Source organism: Haliaeetus leucocephalus, unplaced genomic scaffold (genome assembly GCF_000737465.1).
Source record: "Haliaeetus leucocephalus isolate CR32 unplaced genomic scaffold, Haliaeetus_leucocephalus-4.0 Scaffold451, whole genome shotgun sequence".
NCBI classification, from domain to species: Eukaryota; Metazoa; Chordata; class Aves; order Accipitriformes; family Accipitridae; genus Haliaeetus; species Haliaeetus leucocephalus.
The window spans coordinates 4,222,345-4,249,948 of record NW_010972887.1 but is presented as its reverse complement, the minus strand read 5'-3'; the positions used below and the strand labels follow the sequence as shown (position 1 = coordinate 4,249,948).

Sequence of the window (27,604 nt, the reverse complement as noted above, 5' to 3'; positions counted from 1 at the left end):
ATGTTAGGAGTAGGACAAAACAGAATGACAACATAAAGGAGGCATATAGAGACTCTAAAAATAAAATAAAAAACAAAACCAAACACAAACAAACAAGCCAAAACCGAAACCAAAACAACCTCTGAAGAGCAGACACCCTACAGGATTTACCCAGTTCTGCCATCTTGCAGATCTAAATGTTTTCCAAAGCTGATGGAGACTCAAGTAAGGCTCCCGACAACAGCTTTGCATCCCTACATTCCCTACCTATCCACTAAAGAGTAGCTGGGAAGAAACTGCTTTACAGAAATGATCCAAGACCTGGGTTATGTCCAGGTTATTTGTTGTGGAAAAAGCATATTAAACTATCTAATGCATCTACCACGTTCTCTCTGTTCAATTGGAAATACAAAACTGAAAATCTGAAAAATCCCAGCACCCCAAAGAAATAACAGACAAACCTGGCTCACCAACATACACAAATTTACATTTTTTTTAGAAACACTAGAGCCTGAATATGCAAATTATAAGAATGTATTAATTATCATTAATCATTCCTTCACAAAGACTAGAACTAATTGGAGAAATAATTTGAGAAAATTGAAGTACATGACAGAAAGCATTAAGATTCATTAAGTTTCAATTCTCTGGTCTGTCAGCTTGTCAAAAGTAGATGCCTGCTATTCTAGCATTACTAGTAAAACACTTCAGATTTTCCTAATCTAGTATACAATTTAACCCCTCTTTTAGTTTGTTCCAAGATTAACTACATCTGACGTGACACGTTTTTTGTTAAAAGGCACTGTTACAAAGAAATTTGTATCTCACTTTCTTTTAGATCAGGAGAATCGAACTTGCTGAAGTTTCATGATAAAGCATTTGCAGGTTTACTAGATATTTTGTATTTATTTAAATTGAGATGTGCCAGCCCACACTCTAAAAAACAATAGAAAACAAACCCCAAACACAAGGCATTTGAAGAAAAAGCTACATTCAGAGAGACATCCACCCTGCTCCATACCTACGCCTCAAATTCACGTTGACCAGAAAAGCCAATAAATACGCAACAAGTTCTGGGCATTATTTGCCCTAATGGTTAACAGCCAAGAGCATTTGAGTATCTATAAAGCAATAGCAAAGAGGTAGCTTAGAAGTTCATCTGTACATGGCACAGATGCCCCAGCAATCTAGATCAAACAGCTTTGGTTAACTTCAGGTGCACTTTCAGCAACCAACCAAGCAGGCAGCCAGCCTTAGTGAGCACACCCTGCACGTGCTTCCCCCCATGCCAGTCCTTACAAGAGCAGCAGAGAAAGAGACAAACAAATTTTTATGTCCCTCTATTTGTTGCCCTGGGATAATCCTCCCCAGGTAAATTGGACTGGTATAGACTTTTTTGATCCAGCACAATAAAACAGTGGTGCTGTAAGGGAGAAATGAAGTCTTGGTAGTATAAGAACTCCCATGCTTGCGTGTCTGAAAGGAACAGCTCATCTGCAAGATCTGACAGGGACAAGATGCAAAATTTAACAGACTTTTTTTTTTTTCCTTTTAAAACATACAGTGTGGGCTTTATGGAGAACATCACAGCTCTTAATGTGGGGATGGTGCAACTACCCTAGCAAGATTTAGTCTTTGCTGACCACAGTAGGTAAACATTTTAGTTGCATACTTCAGTAGCAAGTAGGTGGTTTGTTTTAAAATTTCAAGACTTTATAAACTTTACACAGCTGGGTTAGAAAATTGTGTACATAATACATTCAAGTTGATTTTAAAGCTTACAGAAGGTTACCAACTTAAAAATGAAAGACTTAAATCGTTTTCTTGGCAATTAAGGTTAAAATAGGAGGTCAGCCTGCAGTTAAAGCTTCTATGCTTTAAGAAGTCACCCTATTAGAATTTTTTTGCATATGCTTCCAAATTTACCTTTAACTGAAATGGCTCAGTCAACTATGCAGTAAGAAACGTGGGAAGTCAAAAACCGTAACTGCTTAAAATGCAGCACAAATTGCCTCCATTCTGATCAGCAGCGCAAAGTTTGACATGGTACAATTTATTTTCTACATGACTATCACTGCCAACACATGAAACATGCATTAAGTTCGGCAAAGCACAGATTTTTTCACTCATTATATACATACCCTTAATTGAAATACAGAACCTGCACAAAAACATTGTTATGGCCCAAACTCTATTAAGAATGCAAGACAAGAATGTTACTATCAGGGAATGTTTTCAAAGGAAGTCCAGTCCACTCTCTGCTTTACAGGATGATCACCACATATTGCTACAGCTCCAAGTCTCCTTCAAAATACTTTAACAGAGAACTCAAAACACTCTTGTTAGTTTCTCTATAAGCCAAGGCCAAGCAAACTCTGCAAAATTACTTCTTCCCTGCTGAGTCTCAAATCACAAGCTCATTTCTGTTATTTATACTTGACTTACAAGAAACCCAATTTTACACTTAAAGCATCAACTTCACATACTGTTTAAAATAAAAGTTATTTGACAACCACTGGAATGTCATCTCTATTCCAAAGCACTCATGAATTGTCACAGCTGAGTCTGGGGGTTATTTTCGCCTAGATACAGTGCTTGTAGTGGAAAAAGCAAGTCCTTTGCATCATACACCTGAAATGCTTCATTCGACTTCTGCGCTTGTATTTCTTCCAGCTTTCTCTGAGAGAACAAAGAAGGAATCTTCAAAATTGACAACAATAAAAACATGTTCCTCTAGTGGAAAATTACCAAGAAGTCTGCAGAAAGATAAACTGTTCAAAACTATTCGAATTTTAACAGCAAATAACAGCATTTCCTCTATTACCATACTATCACAATGTTAAGTGCAAAGTTATTTGTGTATAATGGAAATAGTTTGATCATTACTATAATTTACTTAATAAACATGGCAAGTAAAATTTGTAGTGGAATGGGTAATACTCTAAAATAGTAATTGTAACAGAAGTTATCTAAACCACAGAAAAACATTAACAGTAAAAGGTTATATTCTTCCATATAGAACACAGCTAAACTTAATGAATTCTTTATTAAATAAAACAGTAAGTTAGGTAAGATCCTAGAATAAATCAGAATTTCTCATGATACAGTTAAGATGCAAGTTGTCTCGATTAGTCAGTAACAGCTATGACGTTTGGAGAAGAGGCACAAAGACACACTTTAATCAGAATTTCTCACCTGTGACTGCTTGGGCTGCACTTTGAAGTACTTTTCTTCTAGTGGCAGTAACAGGGACTGCTTAAGCTGGCACTACTCAGTACGACACCAAACTATGCCTTCAGCATACGGCAGGGCTGGCAATTCTGTATAGTGAGAGATGCTTTTTTACTCTAATAGCATATCTTACCAATCGAGATTCATTATCTGAGCTTTCCCCTTTTAAAGAAAGAGAAGGACATATATTGGACTTCAACTGAGAATTCTCAGAAAGCTGCTAAAGAAAAAGTTACTAGTAATATTTTAGTTAAACCAAGATTCAGATAGATTGACACTGTAAAACACTTTTTTTTTAAACAGAAGCATTCAACTAAAAGGAGGAAAAGCTTTATGTGCCCAGTTTCCACACAAAAGACTATTAGAATTAATTTTAGAATGAAAATAGGTGCTTTTTTTAAGCAATGCTAATTGAATCCATTTCACTGAGTAACAAAGAAAACTTTTGTACGATGACAAGATAAACATCTCAAGAAAAAATACTTCAGAAAGACTAAGGATAAAAATATAGCTTTCTAAAAAAAGAAATAATGAAGTTTAATATTCTTTACCTAAAAGTTGAAGCTCGGTTCAATAATTTGGACTTGCACAGATAATTTTGTTTACCATTCACAGTGGTTACCAGTCACCTTTAGCTTGGAGGTTACTGAAACTGCCTGGGAAGGTGTAAGTTATGCCACTGTTGATACAAACTCCACAAGAACTTTAAGCTGAATCATTGCGGAGTAACTTAAGGGATGTATGTTTTAAGCAAACATAGAGAATTGTGCATGTACCTACACACAAAACAGCGATGTGCTATGCTAAGAAACCCAAGATAGCCCTGTGATGACAGCTCTGTATCCTTATTTGTTACCCAAGTCACCTTAGGAAGAACTGCAATAGTTGACTGTGCCACATTTTTGCTGTAGCCTAGATAACACAAGACAGGTAATTGTGTTTGTTCAAATGGCCTGTGTCACTTTTTGTGAAGTAACTTACCTTGATATCGTCATTTTCTGGAGTTCAGTGTGTCCAAAGTCAAATACATAGAGCAGCACATTAACAGTCCTACGTATTTTAGCAAAACACCTATAAACATATTAAACCCCACAAACTAACCATATAGATTATTCTTACATATCACTTCTCCTGTAACAAACGCAAGCAACATTCCTGTTCTATGTGGTCATTTTACGCCTATACTCCTTGACAGGGGGAAAAAAACCCAACAAACAACAAACCCAAAAAAACAGAAGACAAGTTTTCGATGGTAGGTGGAAAAAGAAACCAAATCTCTTACAAACCATGAAGCCCATCTTCATTACCACAGGATCAACTCTTCTTCCCACAGAGTATCGGTTCTGACAGAGTCTGTGTAAAGGCAGTCATTTCTCTCAGGTAGGCAAGTTATAAGCTGTTCAGAGCTCTAAGTTATTTGAAAGTGTCAAAATGGAAAAATAACCAAGGTACTGGAGACCAGGGCAAGACTGCAATATGATCCTCCCCCAAAAAAGGCTTCCAAAAGGACAGCAGTATCTTTTACACTGGTAAAACTGGACACTGCTGGTAAAATACCTTTCTCAAAGGAGAGAAGCAAAGGTAGCCACTGTGAACATACAGAGGATTAAAAAAACCCAAACAACAAATACAAGCCACACAGACACATTCTGTATAAGTAACAACTTTATTGTAACTTGATGTGCTGAAATGCAAAAATATTTTCAGCAACAAGGTACAAAAAGTATTTCACCATTAACATCAGCTGATAAAAAAAGGCTGGATGGTTTGATACAACTGTTTACATATCTGAATTCTCTTAATCATTTCCACCCCAAAACAGGTCTAAGTCATTTCACTGGTTTAATTTCTAAAATAGGACTCATTGATCTTAAGCCTTCAAAAACCAGGTTACAAATACGGTGAAGTTCCTTGCAAAACACGTGAAATAGTGAATTCCCTTTACAAACGTAGTCCATTTACTGTAAGCAGAAGCCAAATTATGAGACTAAGTCAGTGTCTTGCTAGCTAAGGAGCTAAGCTCTGCACAAAATATGCTTTCAACACTGGACAAAGAGGACAGTTAACATTCCATTTGTCACCTACAAAAAATAAATCAATTAAGTTTAGTAATTTTAACCAACTGTAAAAGTCAACAGTATTTCAGGTAGCAATACCTCACATTTGCAACTCACTGTCTTGTATGAAACACAGTTTCAAATACTGCACATTGTTTTATTCTCCCAAGGAAGAAACCTTGCCATGAGGATTTAAAAGGAACACAATCTCCATGTAGGTCTTCTACTGACCTTCTGTGCAAAGGTGAATTTTATACTAAATACTCAACATTTAGAAAAACATCAGAACTAGAGTAACTTGTAAAACTAACTTTGTGTCCATGATTACCACATTTTGACATACACTTATCTTGTAACAGCAAATATTTTCACATTTTCACAAAAATATACCATTACTCAACTTGTATCTGTAATACTCCACTTTGTGTTGTTTCTACCTCAGTGAAACTGAATTTAGGAAGCAAGAATTAACATGCAACAGAGCTCAAAGGGGTAATTTGTAACTTTTCCATCTCAATTGTGTATCAAATAGCGTTCTCCTTCACCTTTAAAAATACCTTTTTAAAAGATCTTGTATCCTATTAAATCTTCCCTTCGTTACAACAGTTTCCTAAAAAAGGCACAATGTGTTCATACTTCTGCATGCAGTAAATGGACTAGGAAATAAGGATTATTTATCGAAGCATCTTCCACCCAAAGCATCTCCTTAGGAGAGGTTCAAATGGAAAAAAAAATATAATACATAATAGCATTTTAACAGCAAATCGAGTCCTTATTTTTAGAAAGTCATTCTTGACAAAAAACACCGCACAGTCATACACACACGCGCACGCACACACAGGACACATGCAGGGTTCTCCCCAGAACAGTATGGAAGCGGTGGTTCACATATATCTGAGGGAGTAGTGTTGGCAAGCCAAAACATGGCACCTTCATACATTATATTCCTAATCTGTATATAAAACTAAGAAAAAAACCCTAAGATTTCAGCCTGAAAAAACTGTCCATTGTATTAGATTGTTTTATATCTGCTGCACTTAGAACTGACAACCGAGGTTTTGAAGGGCAAGCTCTTGAGATGTGGGGAATAAAAACAAGCTACTGAATCCGAAGAAGGTTGTAATTACCAGCTATCCCGTTCCAGTGAGAACACTGCATGTAGTTAATTAAAGAATAGAAGAGGTGAATAATTAGTGCACTCACTTAAGAATACAGCAACTGTTTTACCTTTTTCTTAAGAGCTGACACAACTTGAAAACATACATAATAAATAAAATCAAATCTAAACAGATCAATTATCATGGGTTTGCTTTTTTTCCTGTTAGTGTAATGTCACTGCCTGACTTGAAAAGTGGATGCTCTACAATGTAGATAATATTACAGCACAGTGCCTGACATTTTTTGGTACAAAGTGTGCTATTAAGCTTCTAAAGAACAAAGTTTTCATAAAAGTCCTTAAGCTTTCAATTTGATTACTGTATGTTGTTACTTTAGAACAAGCTGAACTGGACAATCATTACAGCATTAAATATTCAAGTCACTTTGTATGTTAGAGCTGCAAGTTTCACCAGTGATGAGTATGAGGATACATAGCCCTAACGCATTACACAGTGCAGCAAAAACATCACTATTTTGGAGGGAACAATTACCTTTACATCTTATTGTGAAGAATGCTTATGAGACCTTATTTTAGATAAATATCTAAAAATTGATAAAAGGATAAATCTCTGTAAATATATAATTTGATGCCTTATGTACTATTAAAGTTTCTGATTTTACACTCTATCCATCATAAAGACTGAGTTAGAAGGTAAGAAGAAAATGGATGTTTAGAGGTTATTTTATTCTTCAAAACTGGACTGGGCATTTTTTCCAATTTACCTTTGCTAATGGTTTACTAGATGCCAAAGTATAAAACTATATACTCTTTCCTCTGAAAATCATTTTGTTCAGAGCAATTCAGATGAACCTTAATGAAATGAGGATGGAGATAGAGTTTAAGATAGTAAACAATCTGAAATTCTTCCTCTCCTCCCTGCGTAACTTTTTTTTTTAATAGGCAAACTAAAACCCTTATGCAAATATGTTTATAAATTAGGTGAGATCTCCTCCCATTCCCCACTGCTAAACCCAAGTCTTCCCAAAAAAGAAATATAGCATATTATCACTATTACAGTAAACTCAATGCAATAACTCAGGAAACATTTAGAGTGTGCACTACTGCAGACTTTTCCTCCCAATTGTAAACAAAGCTATCAAACACTGAGGATGTTGATATTAAAGCTAAGGTTCATATAATAAAGAACTGGCCCATGACAAGCAGTTTACAAATGTTTCATCCTTTTCACATTATGCAGAATTTCAATACCATCCACAATGCTAGTACAATAACTGAAATGCAAGACTGAGCAAGTCTCTGCTTGCAAATATCATCTGACATTTCAGGGAAATATTCCTCTTGATGTGTACATAACCTCCTTAGGTGTTAACGGAAGCTGTGCACATACATCAAGATGGGAAAAATCCCTTCAAAATTTTACCATTCACATGCCTTTTTCAAATAAGCGAAAATATTCTGTTACTTAAATATGAAAGCTTGCAATAGCCACCTTCAATTGAGTCTTAAAAAGACATGCCTTTCTTTTCTAACAAAACTAAATCCCATGTGGCTGTGGGCATCTTAAAATGTATCTAAAAAGTTAAGCCACAATTACCTGTACCTCATTAATTCATCAAAAGCAAAATATATATGTACCACACAACATACAAAAGTTACACATTAAAAGTGCATATTCAGAATCCATTTGGCCCATTTCTTCAATTTACATTTGGTCATTCTATGCATCCTTTTTACTCTTCTATGTAACCATACATGTGGGATATAATTTTTCCATATACAATACTATTCTGTTTTCACATTGAACTCTTTACCTCTCGTTCAGTTCTGCATTAAATGTAAACTAATGATGGACCATAAAGAAACACAAGCAAGAGGTTTATTCTGTGTTTCTTTTTACCATTTGGACAGCTTTGACACACACACAATAAGCATTACAAACTGTAATGAAAATACACTTTTGGGCCAAACCATTGCATATTTGCCCCCACAATGAAAAATAAATTATGTTTGAAGCAGTATATTGCCATAAATAGCCTGTAGGCATTCGCTGAAGGTAAACAGGCTCTCCCTATATTTAGCACTTGTCTAGGGTACGTTATGTGCCTCTGGTTCAAGCGCTTTTAATGAGAGGCTAGTTAAAACCTTCCAGTTAGCACAGGACCAAACTATAATCATTTTTTTTTTTCTTCTGAAAATAATGGAAGATCCCTTTCAAAAATTAATCTTCAGTTATCAACTTTACTGCATTATGGAGCTAGTGCAATCCTGCAGAGCCTAGTCAAAAAGACAAGGCACATTAAAAAATAATAATAAAAAAATCAAGATACATTAGACTATATGGACTAGAGAGTCATTGAAGATAATTTAAGGCCTTTCAGTGAATTAGAGTAATCAGTCTAATTTAAAGCTGAGGATTAAACCATAAATTATCCATCTGAAAAGCAAACAATAGGCTTTTTCAGCTTCTGTTCTGTGGACAAGGATAACAAAAACTCTTGTTATGGTTTGTGAAAACACCTCTGGACATGGAGGAGTAGAGTCAATTCAATTTCTCTAAAGTTCATGGAAGATTTCATGACTGTTTTAGCCGTTTGCGTGGAATGCCAAACTGTGGACACTGTGCAGATGCTAGTGCGCGAAAGGCCTCTGCTACTAAGTGAGGGTGGGAGTGGATCATGGACTTCCAGCCTGCTGTTTCCATTATGTCTGTTGCTTGGCTGAAAACAGAAGTATTAAGAATAGTCACACAATTTTACAAACCAAATGCACAAATGCACAGTGGAGAAGAGCAGGCAAGGCAGAACTACTGCAGAAGAGCAGTTGAGTACTAGGCGACAACAGACTTTATGAATGCCAATAGGGATGCCATTGGAAAGAAGTAGCAAATTGCAATTTGGGTATATTAGTATCATCACATGTAGGACATAGGGTACTTATTCTGCTCTACTCAGTACCAGCAAGAGCTCAGCTAGAGAACTGTGTCCAATACTGGGCACCGTATTAAGATAAATGCCTCGAAATTGCTCAGGAAAAACAATAAAAATAAGAGGAAGTCTAGAAGAAAATGAGATGAAAAGCAAGGGAAGATATGATAATCTCATTACAGAGAAGGGCATGCTCAGTTTGGGGAGAGAGAAGGATGAAAAGATGAATCAGCTGAAACTGCAGCAAAAATTATGTACTTCATATACCAGAAAGCCATGAACACAGATTAGCTGGCTGACTACAGAACCCTTCACTGGGAGCGTGCAGTTTCAGTACCAGTGGAGCATACTTGAGAATATTCACTCTTTCTTCAGTACAAGATCATGGACTACATTCAGAATGGCTTTCAATTACCACTGTTGTTTTTTAACTAATACAGAAGCAACAACAGATTTCAGCAAGTGTCACGCTGACATCCAGGAAATTTAAAACAATGTATATATTTACTTTTTTGTGAACTAAAAGTGTAAAATTCACTCTGCACAGGAAGAATATTACACCGGTTGGGATGCATGCCACATTGACACAGGACAAATTTGTAATTTGGAACCAACAGTTTATGCATCAATCCCAAGTTTCCATTGCCCTGCACTTTCAAAAGCCTCTCATGAGCACCCTCAGACTGTTTCAGGAACACTGTCAAGCATAAAGTTAGGAGCTGAGCTCTACACTATACTATCTCTAAAATAAAAAAAAACAAAACCCACCACCTTTTGCAGATTTCTAATGCAAGCCTTTAATCTTCTGCTGCAATTCAGCAAAGGTAAGTGCCTTGAGAAACAATACTGAAGTTCAGACTTCCTGGTGCCCAGAGTCAGTAAATTAAGCCAGGTCCTCTGATATTATTTCCCCTGATTTACTGTAGATGCTTTAGCTGAAGCAAAGATGACCAGCATCTTTACTAGCAATCAACCAAGACAGAAGTCAGCTCAGTAAATTCCAAACCACTTGAGAAGGAACACATTAACTAGTTTACATTGTTATGTATTCTGACTTATCATTATTAGTTTTTCTACTGTTTTAGTACTTACTTTCTGCCACTCCCTTCCTTTTCCACATCATGCTCAACCATTAGGCCTGTGAAGACTTCTTTTTCTAAGAGGAGAAACACTCTGATTTTAAAGTAACTGGTACAACACATCTTTTAACTTCTCTGGAGGTTCTGATGATAAGAAATAAGTGCTCTGCTGTCCTTTTACTGCTTGAGCCTACCACTGGCTATTGTGAAGCTAGCTGTCTTCTATTCCATGATTCACTTGAGCTGTTCTAAATATATGCTGCAATCAGTCCTACAGCCTGAGCCACATATTCTCAACATGTTTCCAGCGTAGGCATGAGCACCTACAGAGTCAGCCAGATCAGAGGGACCTGACTGACTAGTTGTGTGGCCTCAAGAGTACTAGTGCTGGCATGCAGGAAGGTGCACAAACATGTCGCCACAGGCAAAAAGAGCAACTGCCCTCCTTTCTTTGGAAATACTGCAGGCTCAGATTGACCTAAGCAAGTCTTGAAACCACACTGGGGTTATCACTCCTCCAGGCATAAACCTGGTTAGTCAAGATAATGGTTTCCTTTATAAAGGTTGCTGCCACCATCTCACAGTGCTGATACATCCATAGGAGAGGAATGAAAACCAGCTATTGTTATGATATCACACTGGAGGGCAGTTAACTCTCCCTATCATTTAAAGGGGAAGTCACAATCATAACTGGGGTAGCATCTGCTGAATCCTGCTTTACTTACAGTCAGTGACTGGCCTCAGTAGTGTGGAAATGAAGCAACAGTTCTTAAGATCTGCAGTCTATTTAGCAGTGTTTGTACAGAACATCGCGAGGCAGGGAAACTTACTTGCTATTCCAGTTTTTCCCATCTTTACACCCAAGTTGTCTAAGAACACTGCACCTGTAAGAGAGAACTGTGCTAATATTGAAAAGGTACACAAAGCATAAATACGAATATATTTAGAGTCTCATAAATATTACTTGCCTGTTAATAAAGTCTATTGCTTGTGCTTTTAACTGTTCAGCGCTGTGCAAATCTGCGAGGATAAGAATGTCAGCAACATTTTCTACCGAGAGGTTACTACAGAGTGCTTCCTCACACATGACCTTCAGCCGTTCCAGTGCATACTGATAAAAGAAAAAACTACACTAATCATTCTTCAAACTCATTCTTTCTACCATTATCTCTACAGTTTTTAAGACAGTTCCAGTCATGAAAATGCTTGGTGTCTCCCAAGCTTAACATCAAACTGCTTCCAAACAGGTAATTCAAAATTCAATATGCTGCACTGAAGAGTCCTCAAATGGTAAGGCATGCATTAGGTTTGACAGAAAATGATCAAATGCTTTACTGGGAGAACTTTTATTAAAACAACAAAAATAACTCATTCAGAAGTTTTTGTTTTCCTTCAGTTTGGTTACGGAGGAAGAGCAAGGAACAGGCACAGGCTCTTTATCAAAGTTGTCATTAGACAGGTTCACATCTCAAAGTGCGGGGCAAGAAATTATACAATGGAAAGTTTCATGAAACTGTCCAAGGGAAAATACATTAGCCTGTTTGAAACTAGCTTGTTCCAAGTTTGGCCCCATCTCCATCTCTGAATTTCTCAATTTCTTCCATACCTTTGACACAGCCTACTGGAAAATTGATGTAAAATAATTACATGCCCATATTATATTTTGCATGAATAAACTGTGCTTCCTTTTTGAGGATGTCATAGTCTGAACAGGTTTCATTCAGCTGTATACATTTCTATGGGAATCTCACCCATTCCATTTAGTTTAGCACCCTTCAGATACAGTTTAAGTCTGAAAAGAATTTTAGACATGCAAGTGGCATATATTCAGGTTGCCACTAATACATTGGTATTGGCAACTGTTCTATGCAACAAAGAAATGTCACTTAAGAAAAGTCAAATTATCAGGTTAACTTCTATGTTTCTAGACCTATGCATTTTTACTTCCATTTTATTACTATAGTACTGCTCACGATAGCTCTATTTAGAGCAAATAAATATCAATTGTAACAAATCTGTACCTACCAGATAATACAGCAGTGTAATGCCTTTGGTAATATGCAGAACACTCATTTTTAAATTATTATTTCTCATTCAGAAGGAATAGCAGAAAGCTTCTAGCAGTTTTTAACTGTTACAAAAAGCCATAGGGACCTCCTAGCTCACCATTTTTATTTCCTGGTATTGCAGGTAATCACACAACTGTACCATGTAAAGTTCTCTACATTTATTAATTACACCCTAAATAAAGGCCAGCATTCACAAAATAACACCATTTCACCTTCCTGCTTGGGTGTACTGAAACTTGACAAAACACCATCAGTTTTAGAAGATGAGATGCTGGCAATGAGAGGTGAAAAGAATATGAGTGGTAAGTCACCAAAGCCAGGGTAGTGCCAGGTCAAGAGATCTTGAAAAAAATAGAACACATAAATTTTTTTCTGGCAGCTTAATAATTGTTTCTTGAAATTAACTACTGGGATGTCTTGTATTATCTTAGAACGACTTATATTAGGATTGATTATGAAAACCAGCAGCTGTCACCACTAATGTTTTATGGATATGATTGCACACCAATTCAGAAATTGCAAAGGTAGTTTAAGAAATTGCCACACACACTGAAGTGAATATTTTCTGGATTCTAAACTGCTTATGCCTCCTCAGGGAAAGACAACTGTGTGTCCTCTGAGACTAGCTAACTAAAATTTCAACTCAAGCTGTAAAGCACTGAAGAAAAAAACAAGGTATTGAGTCAAGTTTTTAAAAAGTTAGAAAACTGTAAATTATGATATGAAAGGGAATAATCTCACCTTAATTGCTGTGCTGCTATAAGTCCCCTCACCTCAAAAATCATAGTAGAAAAAGTATTTCAGAAAGTGACTATTTAAAGAGTAGACAAGATCCCAATACAGAGGAAATGAAAGATTAGAACTACTATATTTGTAGGGAAGACAAAAAGGTGAAAGTTCTGAAGTAGCAGTACTTTCGGGAGCACAGTCAACTCAAACACTTGTATAAATCCTCTCAAGAATACAAAGATCTAGGATACATTTTATTCAAGAACGATTTTCCAAATCACATTAATAGACCCCAATTTCTAGAAGAAATTGGACAGTAAATATAATTAATATCTGAAACACTCCTGGTCAAGAAAGATTTATCAGCCTTTTACTGCTAAAAATAAAGTCTATTCTTTCCCATCTTCCTCCATTTCTGATGAGATCTGTTTCTCATATTTTAAAAAAATCAAAATATAAATCAATCTGAAAAAAGGTTTTGGTTTGGGGTTTTTTGTGTTAGAAGAACATTCCACAAACAAACATCAGGTTTGAGAGCTTAGGAGTCAATCACTTACTTTGTCTGCAGCTGCCAACAAATTGTCAGCCATTTTTTCAAGGTTTGGTGCTTTTCCTGTGTAAATGAATCTCATCATTTCTTTAAAAACTTCAGGGTCTACATCATTTATTTCTACACGATTCTAGGAAAGAAGAAGAATCAATAAAAGCCTCTGGAATTTAGCTACAACTTTAAAGTGAACATATCAAATATCATCTGCATGCACACAAGTTTTCACTTGCCATCCATCATACAAAATCCTTACAAATTTAAGTTAACATTCAGCAATATTAAGCAGAAGGTAATCAAAATCAGTAGCTCTTAAAGTCAGGTAGAAATCAGTTGGAAAAGCTTCGGCAATAAAAAATAATTGCAACTTTTTTTGTAGAAACGTCTAACTCTGGACTCTGTTGCACAGGCTGTACATAAAAAAAATCAAGGCACAGTTTCAGGAATATCTAAAAGTGCTTCTGAGCTTCCAACCCAACAATGATGTGCTTGGAATATCAGAAGTTAGAGCAGCAGACAGAACAAAGTGAGCCATTTTTGGCTTGACTCAATTTGAGTCAACACAACTTACGTTTCATTCTCAGTATCCAAGAAGCAAACAAAGAAGCACATCTAACTAACATCATGTAGCTGAACACTGCCCTAACAAAACTGTGGTATTACATGCTTGACCCCATCCTCTAATAGTATTCCCCACAAGCAACTAACAAAGTAGGAAATTATGTCAAAGATGTGGAAGGAAGCACCAGACTTTTGAATGGAGTACAAAAATCACAGGCTATCAGCACACAAGATGTACATGTTCTGGTCTCCTGTACACTGAACCACATATAGTATTTTGGAGTAGAGCTGCACTGGAGATTTTCTGTTAACATGAAGGCGAAGGTGCCCGGCATGGCACATTACTGGAGCTGGGACATGTCTGGGTTTCTTTCAGTCCAGAAATGCCAATAAAATGCTTCCAATATTCCACAATTCTACCTGTGAAAGTTTCCAGATTGGAGAAGTGCCAGGAAGAAAAATGCCATGTTTATGAAGCTCAATCATACTACAGCACCATATTCATCTGATGTATTTGTTCACACAAGTGGCATTCTTGCAGCCTCCAAGACTAAGTGATGATCATCTATTACAATCCTTTAGTGAGCTGATCAGTTCCATGCCTTTTCATGGATTCTGCCTATAATCAACCCATTTTAGATATTCTTCTTCACGAAAGACAAACGCCTCCTCACTGTGGGAGATACCAAGCGCAAAAAAGCAGAAGCAGCTCTCTGTGCTGATTAACTATCCATCCAAAACACTTACACAGGTCAAGTGCCTGCAGAAACTGTGAATGGAAAGGACTGCTTCACTGCCTCAGGGCTTAATTTGAGTCATAATTCACCTGTTGTTTCTTTGTGTCCTAGCTACCATACATTATAGCAAAACCTTACTCAAGCCAATCAGCTTATGTGAAGGTATAAACTAAAGCAAACAGGGGCAGAGATTACTAGGTTAATTACATCAGTAGCCAATGTTACAAAAAAAAAAAAGATCTAGGGCAGATACAAGTACTTGAAAGAACAAATCCTCCAGAACCTCTCCACAGTCAGCCCTATCTGTTCCTTCTACACAAACAAACTCCCACAGAACTCACCAGGAGAGCATTCAGGAGTAGCACCTCCTCCACTCATGCACCATCACGCAGTACTTACCTTCCTCAATTTACAATACTTAAAGTTTTCTGCAACTTTTCCCTTTTTCACAACATACAAATATTTACATGTAAAGTTTTCAGTAAGGCTTACCTTTTTGCTTTCCTCCATTTCATGTTCAAACATTGCATTAAAAACTGGAGATCGTGCTGTAGCAAGAAAAGTAAATGTTAAATATAATCAAATTTTAAACTTTTAGCAATTTTATTTACAAAATAATAGCAATACAAAAGTAGAAAGTACCTGCAAGGACAGATTTATGAGCTTTGAATTCTTGTCCTCCTACATAAAAACTGCAATCTGTAAATCTTGTTGTTTCCCAGAGATTCCCTAAATCTTCTGCTAGTCGACATTCAGGTACCTTCAAAGTGTTTGTATTAGACTGTCCTGATATATTTACTGAGTCTTGGACCACGCTTACCTAACAGAAAATCACAGCAAGACAACTCCTTCATAACTGAATGCCAATAATTAAATTACAGTACCTATTGCTAGAAGTTCAGCAATTGCAAAGCAAAAACAGTGGTGTTTCTGGCATTAGGCCAGAACCATAAACTAATGGTTTACAGTTTACTTTTAAGTAACATAAAACAAATAGGGCTTTACTTAGAGACTGTAACATTGTGTATTTATCCAATCAAAACAAAAAGAAAGAGCACAATACCACATGCCACCTGATAGAAATGCCAAAGTAAATAAGTCAAGGACAGATATGGTTCTTGGGATACCAGTGGGATCAAAAAATAAAAGTTAATGCTGTTTCAGAGATAAATTAACAGTTCAATACTCTTCACACATTTAAGTAAAATATATACAATATAAAGTTTGAAACAGATCATCGGGATCACAAGGTGACAGAAAAGTACAGAAGTTTTGATTAGTATGATATTCCTAATTTTAATTACAGTAAGTTCATACTTAACCTGCAATGTGATAATGCAAACTAAGTGCAAGTAACATAGCTTCTTCATTATTTCATTTTACCATGTCCACCTGAGGCAGGAATCACAAGTGATTGTCTTCCAAACAAGATTAAAAGTCATTATTTCAGAAATATAAGTCAATGAAATATACGATGTAGTGGGTAAGTAACTTCAATAATGAAATGCATGCTCACAGGATGTCTTTTTTGTACAGAACTAGTTAAGAAAGCTGTGAAATATGTGCATCTGATGTGAATATACTGCTATTATTCCCCATGTTTAAGTCTTTCACATACATAGTAAACAGGACAGTAGCATTCTTACTTGCTTTTTTCAGATATCTTTACATATTAAGTCCTTTTAATCAGTATGTTGGGAAAACAGAAGAGCTCTGCAGATTTTACTTCTGTTGTCCAAGAGCACACACCTGAGAATAAAACCTTCATAATGAAGAAAAGAGCCATACTACAAGATCTTGATCACTGGATCCCCCAAATACAGAAAATAAGGATTATATATTAAGAGAAAATGCTGATACTGTTAAGATCAGTGCTTTGATTTCCAGAGGTACAGCATCTGGAATAAATCTGGCATAAAGCAAAAATAGCACAGCTTAGCTTCACAGAAAGTCAGAGCACTGCAAACCAAACTCCAGATCAGAAGAGGAGGATGATCCAATTAAAACAGCAGCTTGGGGATTTGAATCATTGCCTAATTCCCTGTTTCATCCCATACCACCTTGTGATTATAAGAAATTCCTTTATATTCTTCCACCTTTTAAAGGAAAAAAAAATACCCCAAAGCACTGCAAAATTTCATTTTCAAAATAAGACTATACATTCATAAGATTGAAAAATCTATAGAGCTATTGTGTACTCTGTTTCACAGTTTTCATACACACAGAGTGATTTCAGGAGATATACATACACACAAATGGAGTTACAGCTTAGCAAAGCTAATCTTCTGTTTGCAAAGGAGAGTTCTGCTTCTCCAGAGACTTGACTCAGTTCACGATCCGAGTTGTCCACACAGCATCCTTGTTAGCTATAGACAGTGCCTAGGAAGGTCACCTACGCCATTCTTTACGTGTACATAAACTGATCTCTGATGTTCCAAGCTTCTATTTTAGAATGGTTTCTAATATATATTGATAGTCGTGCAACACAATTTGCTATAAGCCATCCTTTTAAGATATAATCAAAGCCAAATTTTAATTCAAGTCTCCTACAGCTGAGTGGCCTGGCATGCATTGTCTATAGATAGTAACAACTTTTAAAGATTCTAAATACAAACACTTAGAGGGGTCTGGTATTTCATATGTCACTTGTCCAGATGGTATGTTTAAAAATCAAGTGCATTCTCTTTTTTTAATGTATTTAAATCAAGCTGAAATCCAATCAAGTTAATCCCACCTAACTATTGAAAACTCATCTTAGGCTAAAAGTGAATGTTTTATGATTGTCTCAACACCTGATACAAATCCTTACTTCAGGCACCTTAGAGTTGTGATTATAAAATCACTCGCAAGAGTGAAGGTATTTCTTCACTAAACTGCAGGATGATGAGAAGATGCTAGAACTAAGAGCAAACAACCTATCTTAAAGAGTGGTAGCAATCTAGCCAGGATTTCCAGGTACTCCACAAGGTCTGATTTACTTTACTTCTTAGGAAGCTATCAAACATGCAGCTTTTGCACGGCATACATACTTTAGGGGCACAGGCCCTGTTTGCATTGCACACCTTCGTGTGTAAGGGTATATAAAAATGTATAAACTAGGACTTGAACAAGTTCTGCCTGTGATGACAGTTAACATGGATAATATGTATCATTTTCTTGGGTCTGAGTCTGTGGAGGTCTAATAGTAAAGATGATGTAAGTGATACTCTAGACTATTCTCCCAACCTAAACTAGGTAAGAGATCTGTGAAAGAGATCTGTAGGAAAAACATTCCTGCAGACAATCTACTATTCTATTAGCAAATTAAAATACTTCAAGGCTTCAGCAATTTCAGATTATATGGAAAGTGAGAACTGAATGAAACAGATCAGTTTGCTTGAAAAAATAAAATTATGATGTCGTATTGAATCAATAGGTCACTTGCCAGTGGCAACACTAGACTTTGTAAAGTGTTTAACCTTCAGTTTCCAATCCAAGGACATATCCAACTGACCTTAAGAACATCTGGCAACATAAAAAGAATACCTTTGCTGCTATGGAAGACCAAATAATCCTTCTGCAACCCAACAGGGAGAAAAGACAACCCAACCAGCACAGTTGGTACTCAGTGACCTTTACTAAATACTAGCTGTATCCATTAAGCTTCATCAAGCCAAGTGCAATACAGTTTTAAAAAGTGGTTAAGTCACTCTTCCAACTAGGATAACAAGTAGGAAGGCAAACACGGAAATTAGAACTTACAGTTAAGTTTTAAAAGGACAAAAACTTCAGACTTGTCTATAGAAACAGGTCCTTCTAACAACACCTGTTACTTCTAATGACAGCTGAATAGCTAGAAGAACACATCAGAATAAACAAATTTTAAAATTATTTGGATTTCCAATTTTGTTTGCTTTAGCCTGGAACAAGCCAGAATTTATTTTAACATTCTCACTGTGCATAACTACATGTTGTACTTCCTTCAGCATTTATAATCAGGGTAGGTCAAACACTTCACAAAAGCCACTCAGATTAAAATATCGAGAAGTTTTGTAGGGAAACAGTTGTATTTAAAGATTAGCATCAAAATTTAAATAATATTTCTCTCTGGAAAATTCAGTATTAGTTCAATTTTTTTTTTTTAAACCAAACTTTATACATAAAAATTAGATAGTGACCTATTTCAAAATAGTATTTGTTTTCGGAAGAGCTGTTCATTTACATCAAAGTATTCATTATGAGGAAAACTTAAAATGAGGAAATACTCAAAAGTATCTTTATAGAACCATAAAAAACTTGTTACATCTGCTTTTATCACCCAAATAATTGTATTCATAACAAATTTATCATGCAGCTAATTTAACTTAAGTGAAAATAAGATGCACTATATTTGCAATATCTAGTCTCAGGGGCCACATTTCAATTATTCTTCCTACACAGCATAATGACATATAATTAAATTGTAATCTTGCCAAGACAATTTTACACATTTCCTGTAAATACACAGATCAAAGCAAAGTTATTAGCAGTTAGAGCATCTATCATCCTCCTAAGTCACTAATCACTTTATGGCAGCAAAGATAACCAGCCAATGTATATTTAACATACACCGTACTTACACTGCAACTTTCTCTAGTTTCCATTTTTAACATTGTGTAAGCGTTTTACTGAATTTTAATATGACAATTTAGGTTACCAACATAACTGATATCATAAAAGTGACCCATAATACACCATAACATTAAATTTGCACCACAGCTCTTGATATTAATTCTCAGTATTAGGCAGTGCTTCTACAGGATACTTGCATTTGTTCAGAAAACAAAATGTAACAATTAACTATAAAAATAAACTGTTTCATTTACTGGAAAGACCTGTTAATTGGTCAAAGCCATCGATTATAATATTACAGGAATATAGATTCTGACAATTAGTTTTTTTTAAATAATGTGAACCAGCATGTAGACATTTCCTTTTGCTTATCCAGTGAAAAACAATCCTATAATTCCAAATACAACTTCTTTAAATAAAAGTGACCTCAGTAAAACAGTACTTCTGCAGACAGCACGTACCAGCCACCTTTTGCATAAATAATTCTACAGTCGATTCTAATGTAATCCTGGCAGATTAATGGAAAAGCCCAACAGTTTACAAGTGATCAATTCAGACTCATTCTACACTTCAGTATAAGCGTATCAAAAAAGAAAACAAAATACAATGCAGACAAAGCAAGTAAATGTGTATTTTACCATTTTTATAGCTAACAGAAGACAACTTTTATAGCATATTACTGTTTAAATCAACATAAACATCTATTCATTAGAGCAGAAAACATTTTGTGTTAAAAGTTTACCACTTAAAAACTTATACCCACCTCACAAAATAACGTGAGCTTGTCATCTGGTAGAAGACCATTAGCTTCATCCAGTAAAAAATCTCTTCGGATGAATTTCTTAAAACCCCAGTCCTTGCCTTGCACAAATCGATATGCTCTTTGGCTTTCTGATAAAAAACAGTTATGTACAAATAAGCAAGTTAAATAAAAATATTAACAAATAACAACACTTGAATTCTATACTAAGGCTAAGTGTTAATCAAAAAATGAATCAATTTAACACATTTGGATCATGTGTCATTTTAAAAAAAGTTTTAATCAGTTCTGGGTTTTCTAAATGTTATAATAGTGTTATTTTATAAAACACTCGATAGAAGTTAGTAGAGCACAATTTGCAATTCAAACGATATAATCTCCTTAGATGTTATCTTAGGCACCATCCAGCAAGAGAGGAGTTTTTCAGTTAATGTTTAGCAATGCCAATGTGTCAAAACAGAAATTGTTCACAGGGAAGTACCATTACAATGAATTTGTCATCACAAATGCATTCTGACACTTCTGCAGTTGTCATAAAAATCTGTTTTGACTTCTTCCTGAAATGGAAAATCTTGTTTCACAGGTTGAAATTATTTTGAAATACAGCAAAAGCATTAAAAAAGAAAAACAGAAATAAAAGCTTTCAGTAACAAACTACTTTTTTGGTGATAAAAAGATATTGTTTATATTTTCATTTTTAGCCATAGTTATGAGAATTTTTTTTTTAATCCATCAGATTTGCTGTGACCACACAACCCTTTTTTTCCAGTTTGAATGGTCACAGCCCAGCAAAAGGGTTCCCAAGGTCATATTAGTGCAAATACATGTAATTCAGTAAGATTAGCTATTTTACATTGCAGGTTTACTGTAAGGTGGCCACTTGTTCCACAAACTGAACCACAGGAAAGAACACCATATACTTTTACATGGAACTAAAACATGGGAAGGAGGTTATTTGGGAATGGCTTTGAGAATATATGTAGAATAAACCATATTGTGAATATTTAGAAAGATCGTTCAAAACAGAGAGCAAGAATACTTCTGAAATAAGACTGGGAGGGGAGGAATCTCCAGAATAGTTCTCTAAGAGCTTTCATTTCAAAAAAGCTGGGCAAGAAACATGTCACCATTTCATATGCTGTATAGATAGATACTAGCCTTCTGAATTCAACTTCTAAATTGCTCTCCAGAAGTTTGTTATAAAAGCAAGTATTTTTCATGACAGAATCTGTTAAAATACCATTTCTACAATGTCCAAAATAAAGACATCAGGAAAGTGAGACTTCCCTACACTGGTTAACTTAGCAGCATCACTGAAACAGACTTGACCACATAACACACTGTGTATGTTCGAAAACATACATGTATAATATTTTGTCCTCACTGCCAATAGCTGGAGAAATTATATTCATAACAGCTTTTCACCAGAATTAGATCAAGCAAAATATGTTTTGCAGGTTTTGATTGTATTTTTTTAATACAAAGAACAACCCAGGAACTGACAATGCAGGAGGTGTGTCTATCCCTTTCACCTTATCACAGTCACATAATTCAAACAAAAAACCCTTCACCCATGCAGAGCTGTGCTGGTTTTGGCTGAAGTAAAGTTAATTTTTCTCATAGCACGTAGCATGGGGCTGTGTTTTGGATTTGTGCTGATAACAGTGCTGATAACCCAGGGATGTTTTCGTTACTGCTGAGCAGTGCTTACCCAGGGCCAAGGGCTTTTCTGCTTCTCCCCCCACCCCACCAGCGAGGATGCTGGGGGGGCACAAGGAGTTGGAGGGGACACAGCCGGGACAGCTGACCCCAACTGACCCAAGGGATATCCCAGACCATAGGACGTCATGATCAGCACATAAAGCTGGGGGAAGAAGGAGGAAGGGGGGACATTGGGAGCGATGGCGTTTGTCTTCCCAAGTCACCGTCAGGCATGATGGAGCCCTGCTGTCCTGGAGATGGCTGAACACCTGCCTGCCCATGGGAACTGCTGAATGAATTCCTCAGTTTGCTTTGCTCGCGTGCACGGCTTTTGCTTTCCCTATTAAACTGTCTTTATCTGAACCCACAAGTTTTCTCACTTTTACCCTTCCGATTCTCTCCCCCGTCCCACCGCAGGGGAGGCGAGTGAGCGGCTGGGCAGTGCTTGGCTGCCGGCTGAGGTTAAACCACGACAAGCACAGAAGCAGAGGGAAATGCACTTACTGAAGTGCAGCGTGGGCTTTGAGGACAACAGAACAAACATAGAACACTGTTCACATTTTTAAATCTGTATGCCAAGGAAGAAAAACTGCCATTTTAAAAAATACTGTTTGGCATCTGGACTAGTGTTTTCACATTTTTACCAACTTGCCAAAAACTCACAACAAACCTCATGAAATTGAATGAAAAAAATCAAATCAGAAAATGGCATTTTAAGAAATGGGTAAAAAATTCTTCTGTAGATTCAGCCCAATTCTTTATTGTGCAGACTTAGATTTTACTACTATCAGCAACCAGTGTTAACCTGCTGAAATTAAGTGATCAGTAGTAATTTAAATACACAAAACCACAAAAATAAAGCAGCAAAAAAGTGTAAATGTATTTTTCTTCTAATAAAGTTACAAATGTTAGTTCGTTACCTATTTTATACACAGCTTCATCACTTGAAACAGCAGCCTATGCATGAATTACCAATTTACAAAGGACATCTGAAGTGAGGCATCATTATACTGTATAAATAAAAACACAGCATCTCCAGAAGCAGATGGTAAATGGCTAGAAAGTCCAAGAAATAAGATTTCTGCTGGCAATTTCCCAAAATAAAAAGATGTTTATAATTCCTGTAGTGCCAAATACAGGACAACTACTATTGCAGAAACCGAAGACACATCTACTCATGGGATTTGGGGGCTTTAGCAGCTTGTGATTTTTAGCATTTAAAGTAACGCTTAACAAATAATCTTCAGGAGTGCCTCTCTGAAGCGCCTGTAAACTCATGTACACAGCATGGGGACGAAACAGGAGGAATTCAAGTTCTGTGTGCAGTTGCAGGGCTACAATCTCCCTTGGCCTCACAGAGACATGGTGGGATATGTGGCTGGAGTGCTGCCGTGGACAAGTACAGGCTCTTTCGGGAAGCCAGGCCAGGAAGGTGAGGCGAGGGAGCTGCCCTTTACGTGAGAACAGCAGGAGTGTGCAGAGCTCTGCCTTGAAATGGACAATGAGCCAGCTGAGGATTTATGGGTCCGGATTAGAGGGTAGGCCAACAGGAGCAATGCTGTGCTCAGTGTCTGCTATACACCTACTGATCAGGAAGAAAATAGATGACTGATGATTGGGATCCTGGTGGACAACAAACAAACAAGAGCCAGCAACGAACCTTTAAGGCAAAAGAGGACCAGCAGCATCTAGTTAAGCACTAGAACACATTGCCCAGGTAAGTTGTGGAGTCTCCATCCTTGGAGATATTCAAAGCACAAGGTTCCAAGCAAACCGCTCTAGTTGACCTGGCTTTCAGCAGGGGGTTTGGGCTAGACAACCTCCAGAAGTCCCTTACAACCTCAGCAATTCTGTGATTCTATGATTATCAAAATATTTTTTAATGCACACACCGCAGTTCCATTTAATTGCATACACCAATCCACTACTGGACTGGAAGGCTGTCTCAAGCCAAAAGCCATGATCCACCAAATGTATAAAAGTGAAGTTTTGTTCACATAAGCTCCAGAACCAGGAGTCTTGCAGGGATTGAAGCAACCAACTCCATCAGTGGAAGAGGACAAAGTGAAATATATGCATTTACTTTCCTTCCAAAAAGTCCAACCATTTAATTTTTAGATTTGAACTCGGTTTTGTGGATTTACTTCAAAGATTACAAGTAGGCCTAGATACATAAGGAGAAAGTAGCATGAACTTTGGGTATGAGTACTGGAGAACTATAGATTCTTCCAAGAAATTCAGAACTTGCAACAGAACAGACCCTGCAAGATCTCTCAAGTCCTGGAGTAGGAGGAGGGAAGAAAAGTAGACAGATTCTTCATATACAGGGCTAGCAACAGCACAAACTCAGTGCAGAGCAGTATTAAATTACACATTTTCATGAGAATTGCAGCTTTCACAAAAAGTGTTTCCAATGAAGGCTGTGCTTTTAAGTTTGAAACTAAGAGCCCATACAGTTTTCATATCAAGAAGGCAATTAAATCAAATCACCAATTATTTCAAAGTCTTCCAATTCCTTGGGTACATGGCTCATGTTTTTAAACTGATTACAGTGTAAAGCAGATGAAATAGACCAAAACACTGTAAAGGAGTGTCTGAAAACACAACCATGCATGTTTATCCTAATTAACTATGGAAATCAAACACTTACTTCCACTGTAGCTAGAAACAAGCAAGTACGCCCCTACTAACAGGAAGCAAGAACAATCTGCTAGAAAAGCTAAGTGACAAGAATCTGGAGTGACAACAGTTAGTAATACGCTGTAATTTATACTGCTCAGGATAGAATTAACATAACTCAGTGATCAGAAATGTATGAAACATGAACAAGATTTTTAATTATGTTTCTAAAAGGATATTAAAAAGAGATATTTTAAAGTTTATCTCAATATTAAATTCTGTTCTCAACTGAAAAAAATTACAACATTGATTTTTTTGGGGAATGTTCTTGCAAATCCACATGCAATACATTAAGATTCCCTTACCCATTGCTTTTGTTTCTTCTCTTTTAGCATTCAGCAGGGAAAATTTGAATTTTGCTCTGACTTCACTTTTTGGACAACTGACTAAAAGCAAATATAATGACAGGTAGTCTTTGCTTTCATCGTCTAATCCCTTTGGATTCACTCTCAGGCACCTGAAAGAAATGCAGAAATTGTACATTTTAAACCATACCCAGAATAAATTCAAAAATATTTTTATAAGATACAATGATACCAAAACAAATGTTTCCCTTACGACTGTTGAAACTTTGAAATTAGAACCAATCCGTACCTACAGTAAACTTCAAAAAATGTCCGAGTTTTAACATTTATTTGCAATTTAGCTTTATAACTTTGTGAGTGGAAAAAAACAATACAGAGTTGCTAGAATAAAGACCTTACCACTTCATTTTATCATTTGGCCCTGATGAAAAGGTAGAACTCTTTAAAACTTCACCCATTTCTTCTCGGCAAAAACTGAAGTTATTAATGGTCCACATGTAGGAAAATTTTACTACTTTAACCTGAACAAAAGATGTAGAAAATGTCAATAAAATTTAACTTAAATATCAAGCATTAACTATGAGCACTAGTTAAACTGTCAGCACAACTCAATAAACTTAGGTATTTTTTTTAAATTATAATTATGACTAGAAAATAAAGCCATTGGAATTTATGTAGATTACCTGTGTGTAACACCAGCTTTCAGCCACAGGTCCACTGGACATCTCCCCAGGAGGAGGTGGGGTGGGAACCCTTGACATTGCCACTTATTGCAGGTTTACAGTATCAAGATAGCAATCCAAACTTCAGTAATTCTCCTAAAAAAAGTAATTCATAAATTTTGTTCACCCTTTTTAAGTGTGAAAAAAATCCATATTTTGATATCCATATTACTGTGTTTACTAAATGATGTATTTGAAAATTAAATGTGACAAGAGGACAATGGCTTTGCTATTTAGACAAGCTAGGTGTCACACACTAATGACCACTTGCACTCAAAATCTGCAGGATGAACCCTCATGCAATACTTTATAAAAGCAAGCGCCTATGCATCATGCAATACCACTAACGACTTTATTTTGACATCACCTTTGCAAATTACCACCCTGATCACACCAGTCATGTTATAACTTTCTTCATTATCTTCTCCTTTGATTTGGAGAATAACTAGGGCCTTGTGAGTACTCAGTTATTGGTGCCAATGCATTAGTTGTCCACACAGGCATAATTCAGCCGTGAAAGAGCGCCTAGCCACCTGGGAGCAGAATAGGTTCAAACAACCAAAACAATTTCTCAAGGAAGGGCAAGAAATTAAACTTGCATTTAAAGTATCGTTCTCTTCACACATCTTTCATGGTTGCCTTGTATCTTTAATACCAACAGATTCAACTGAAGAACTATAATCACCACAACCACATGCTTATTCCCTGCCAAAGGACAAAACTGAAAAAACACTTTAGGTCAACTCACCAACTCTGAAGAACTTTCTAATAGCAAATAAAGCAATTTTGTTATGTATTATCACCTAACAGAGCTCTACAATTTCTCCTGCCTATCAGAAATAGTCACATGCCCAGATTCATCACATCTAGCTACAGACACATAATTAGTCACCCTACTTGCAGCAGCCTTTGTACATAGCTAATGAAAGAAGGCGGGCCTGTCAGAGCACAGCTCTGGGTTACTGGGCTGACTCTCCTTTAGGTAGGATTTGCTGTCATCCATCAGACAGGTTCCTACCAGAAGCACAGCTTCTCACTTAAGCAGCTCCATTAAGTTGCTAAAAAGAGGTGAAATGAATCCTGATCAAACCAGATGAAAGTCACAATTGTTTCTGCCACAAAACATTTTCTCTTAGTACAGAAAATTTCTTTAAACATATATCCTGCTATCACTAAAACAAGATCAGAAGACTGCAACCTTCCTGGAACATTTGAGCGCTGGACCATATACGTGGTCTTTACTTGTGATAGAAGAGCATTTATTGTCTTACTCAAAAGATGTGACTGCACATCGCTAATCATGTTGGAACTCTTCCTTAGGGATGGGCAACACACTTAGAAACAAGGTTTTATGTTGGTAAGAAGACACTGCAAGACCACGTGCAATTCAGTCACGATGCAAACAAGTTTATTACTCCTACAGGAAGAAGACATCTCTGCAAATCACTATGATCCTCAGTGGATGCTTTCCCTCCTGCCTTTCTGGTACTGCTTCTCACTCACTTGTGATATGAATTAGCCCTTCCACATTAAAGCCTGCTGACATGGGAATCACTCTGAATCACGTATGTATAAAACCTTGAAAACAAAACTAATTATCAGTTTTTATCAGATGAGGAAGCAGATGCTATAAAACCAGATCCCTTAACGGAGCTCTACTAAGAGATCTACTATGACAAGATAAAAAAAAGAAGATCATTGAATATGTCTCCTGCAAGATATGGATCAAGACATTGAAGTGTAATCAAAAATACAATTCAGCTGTCTCTCAGAAGTGACTTTTCTTTCCAGATAAAACTTGTATTTATTTATGG

General features: G+C 36.5%; 1 protein-coding gene across 3 annotated transcripts; it reads right to left on the bottom strand.

Annotated features, from left to right (window-relative positions):
• Window positions 1-8,576: 8,576 nt before the first annotated feature.
• SPOPL (speckle-type POZ protein-like) lies at window positions 8,577-25,881 on the bottom strand. 3 transcript variants are annotated; one of them, XR_774852.1, is made up of 10 exons: window positions 25,752-25,881; window positions 25,468-25,589; window positions 25,069-25,220; window positions 20,387-20,514; window positions 15,676-15,853; window positions 15,526-15,581; window positions 13,746-13,868; window positions 11,359-11,501; window positions 11,116-11,274; window positions 8,577-9,104 (listed from the first exon to the last, which is right to left on the bottom strand). XR_774852.1 is itself a non-coding variant. In XM_010575186.1 (10 exons), exons 1-10 carry the CDS (start codon window positions 25,827-25,829, stop codon window positions 8,960-8,962), a joined length of 1,179 nt encoding a protein of 392 aa, XP_010573488.1. In that variant the 5' UTR covers window positions 25,830-25,881; the 3' UTR covers window positions 8,714-8,959. The 3 variants fall into 3 exon arrangements, 2 of the variants coding, with proteins under 2 accessions (XP_010573488.1, XP_010573489.1); XM_010575186.1 differs by having other exon boundaries at window positions 8,714-9,104; window positions 11,221-11,274; XM_010575187.1 differs by lacking the exon at window positions 11,116-11,274 and having other exon boundaries at window positions 8,714-9,104.
• Between the last annotated feature and the right edge of the window lie 1,723 nt (window positions 25,882-27,604).

What these genes read in the sequence shown, in the direction of transcription:
- SPOPL (XM_010575186.1), bottom strand. Translation starts at nt 25,829, where the DNA reads ATGTCAAGGGTTCCCACCCCACCTCCTCCTGGGGAGATGTCCAGTGGA. An exon ending in AGCTCACGTTATTTTGTGAG is followed by an intron (nt 15,854 to 20,386) that starts GTGGGTATAAGT and finishes ATTTTCTGTTAG; the next exon opens with GTAAGCGTGGTCCAAGACTC. An exon ending in TGTTGGCAGCTGCAGACAAA is followed by an intron (nt 11,502 to 13,745) that starts GTAAGTGATTGA and finishes TTCTTTTATCAG; the next exon opens with TATGCACTGGAACGGCTGAA.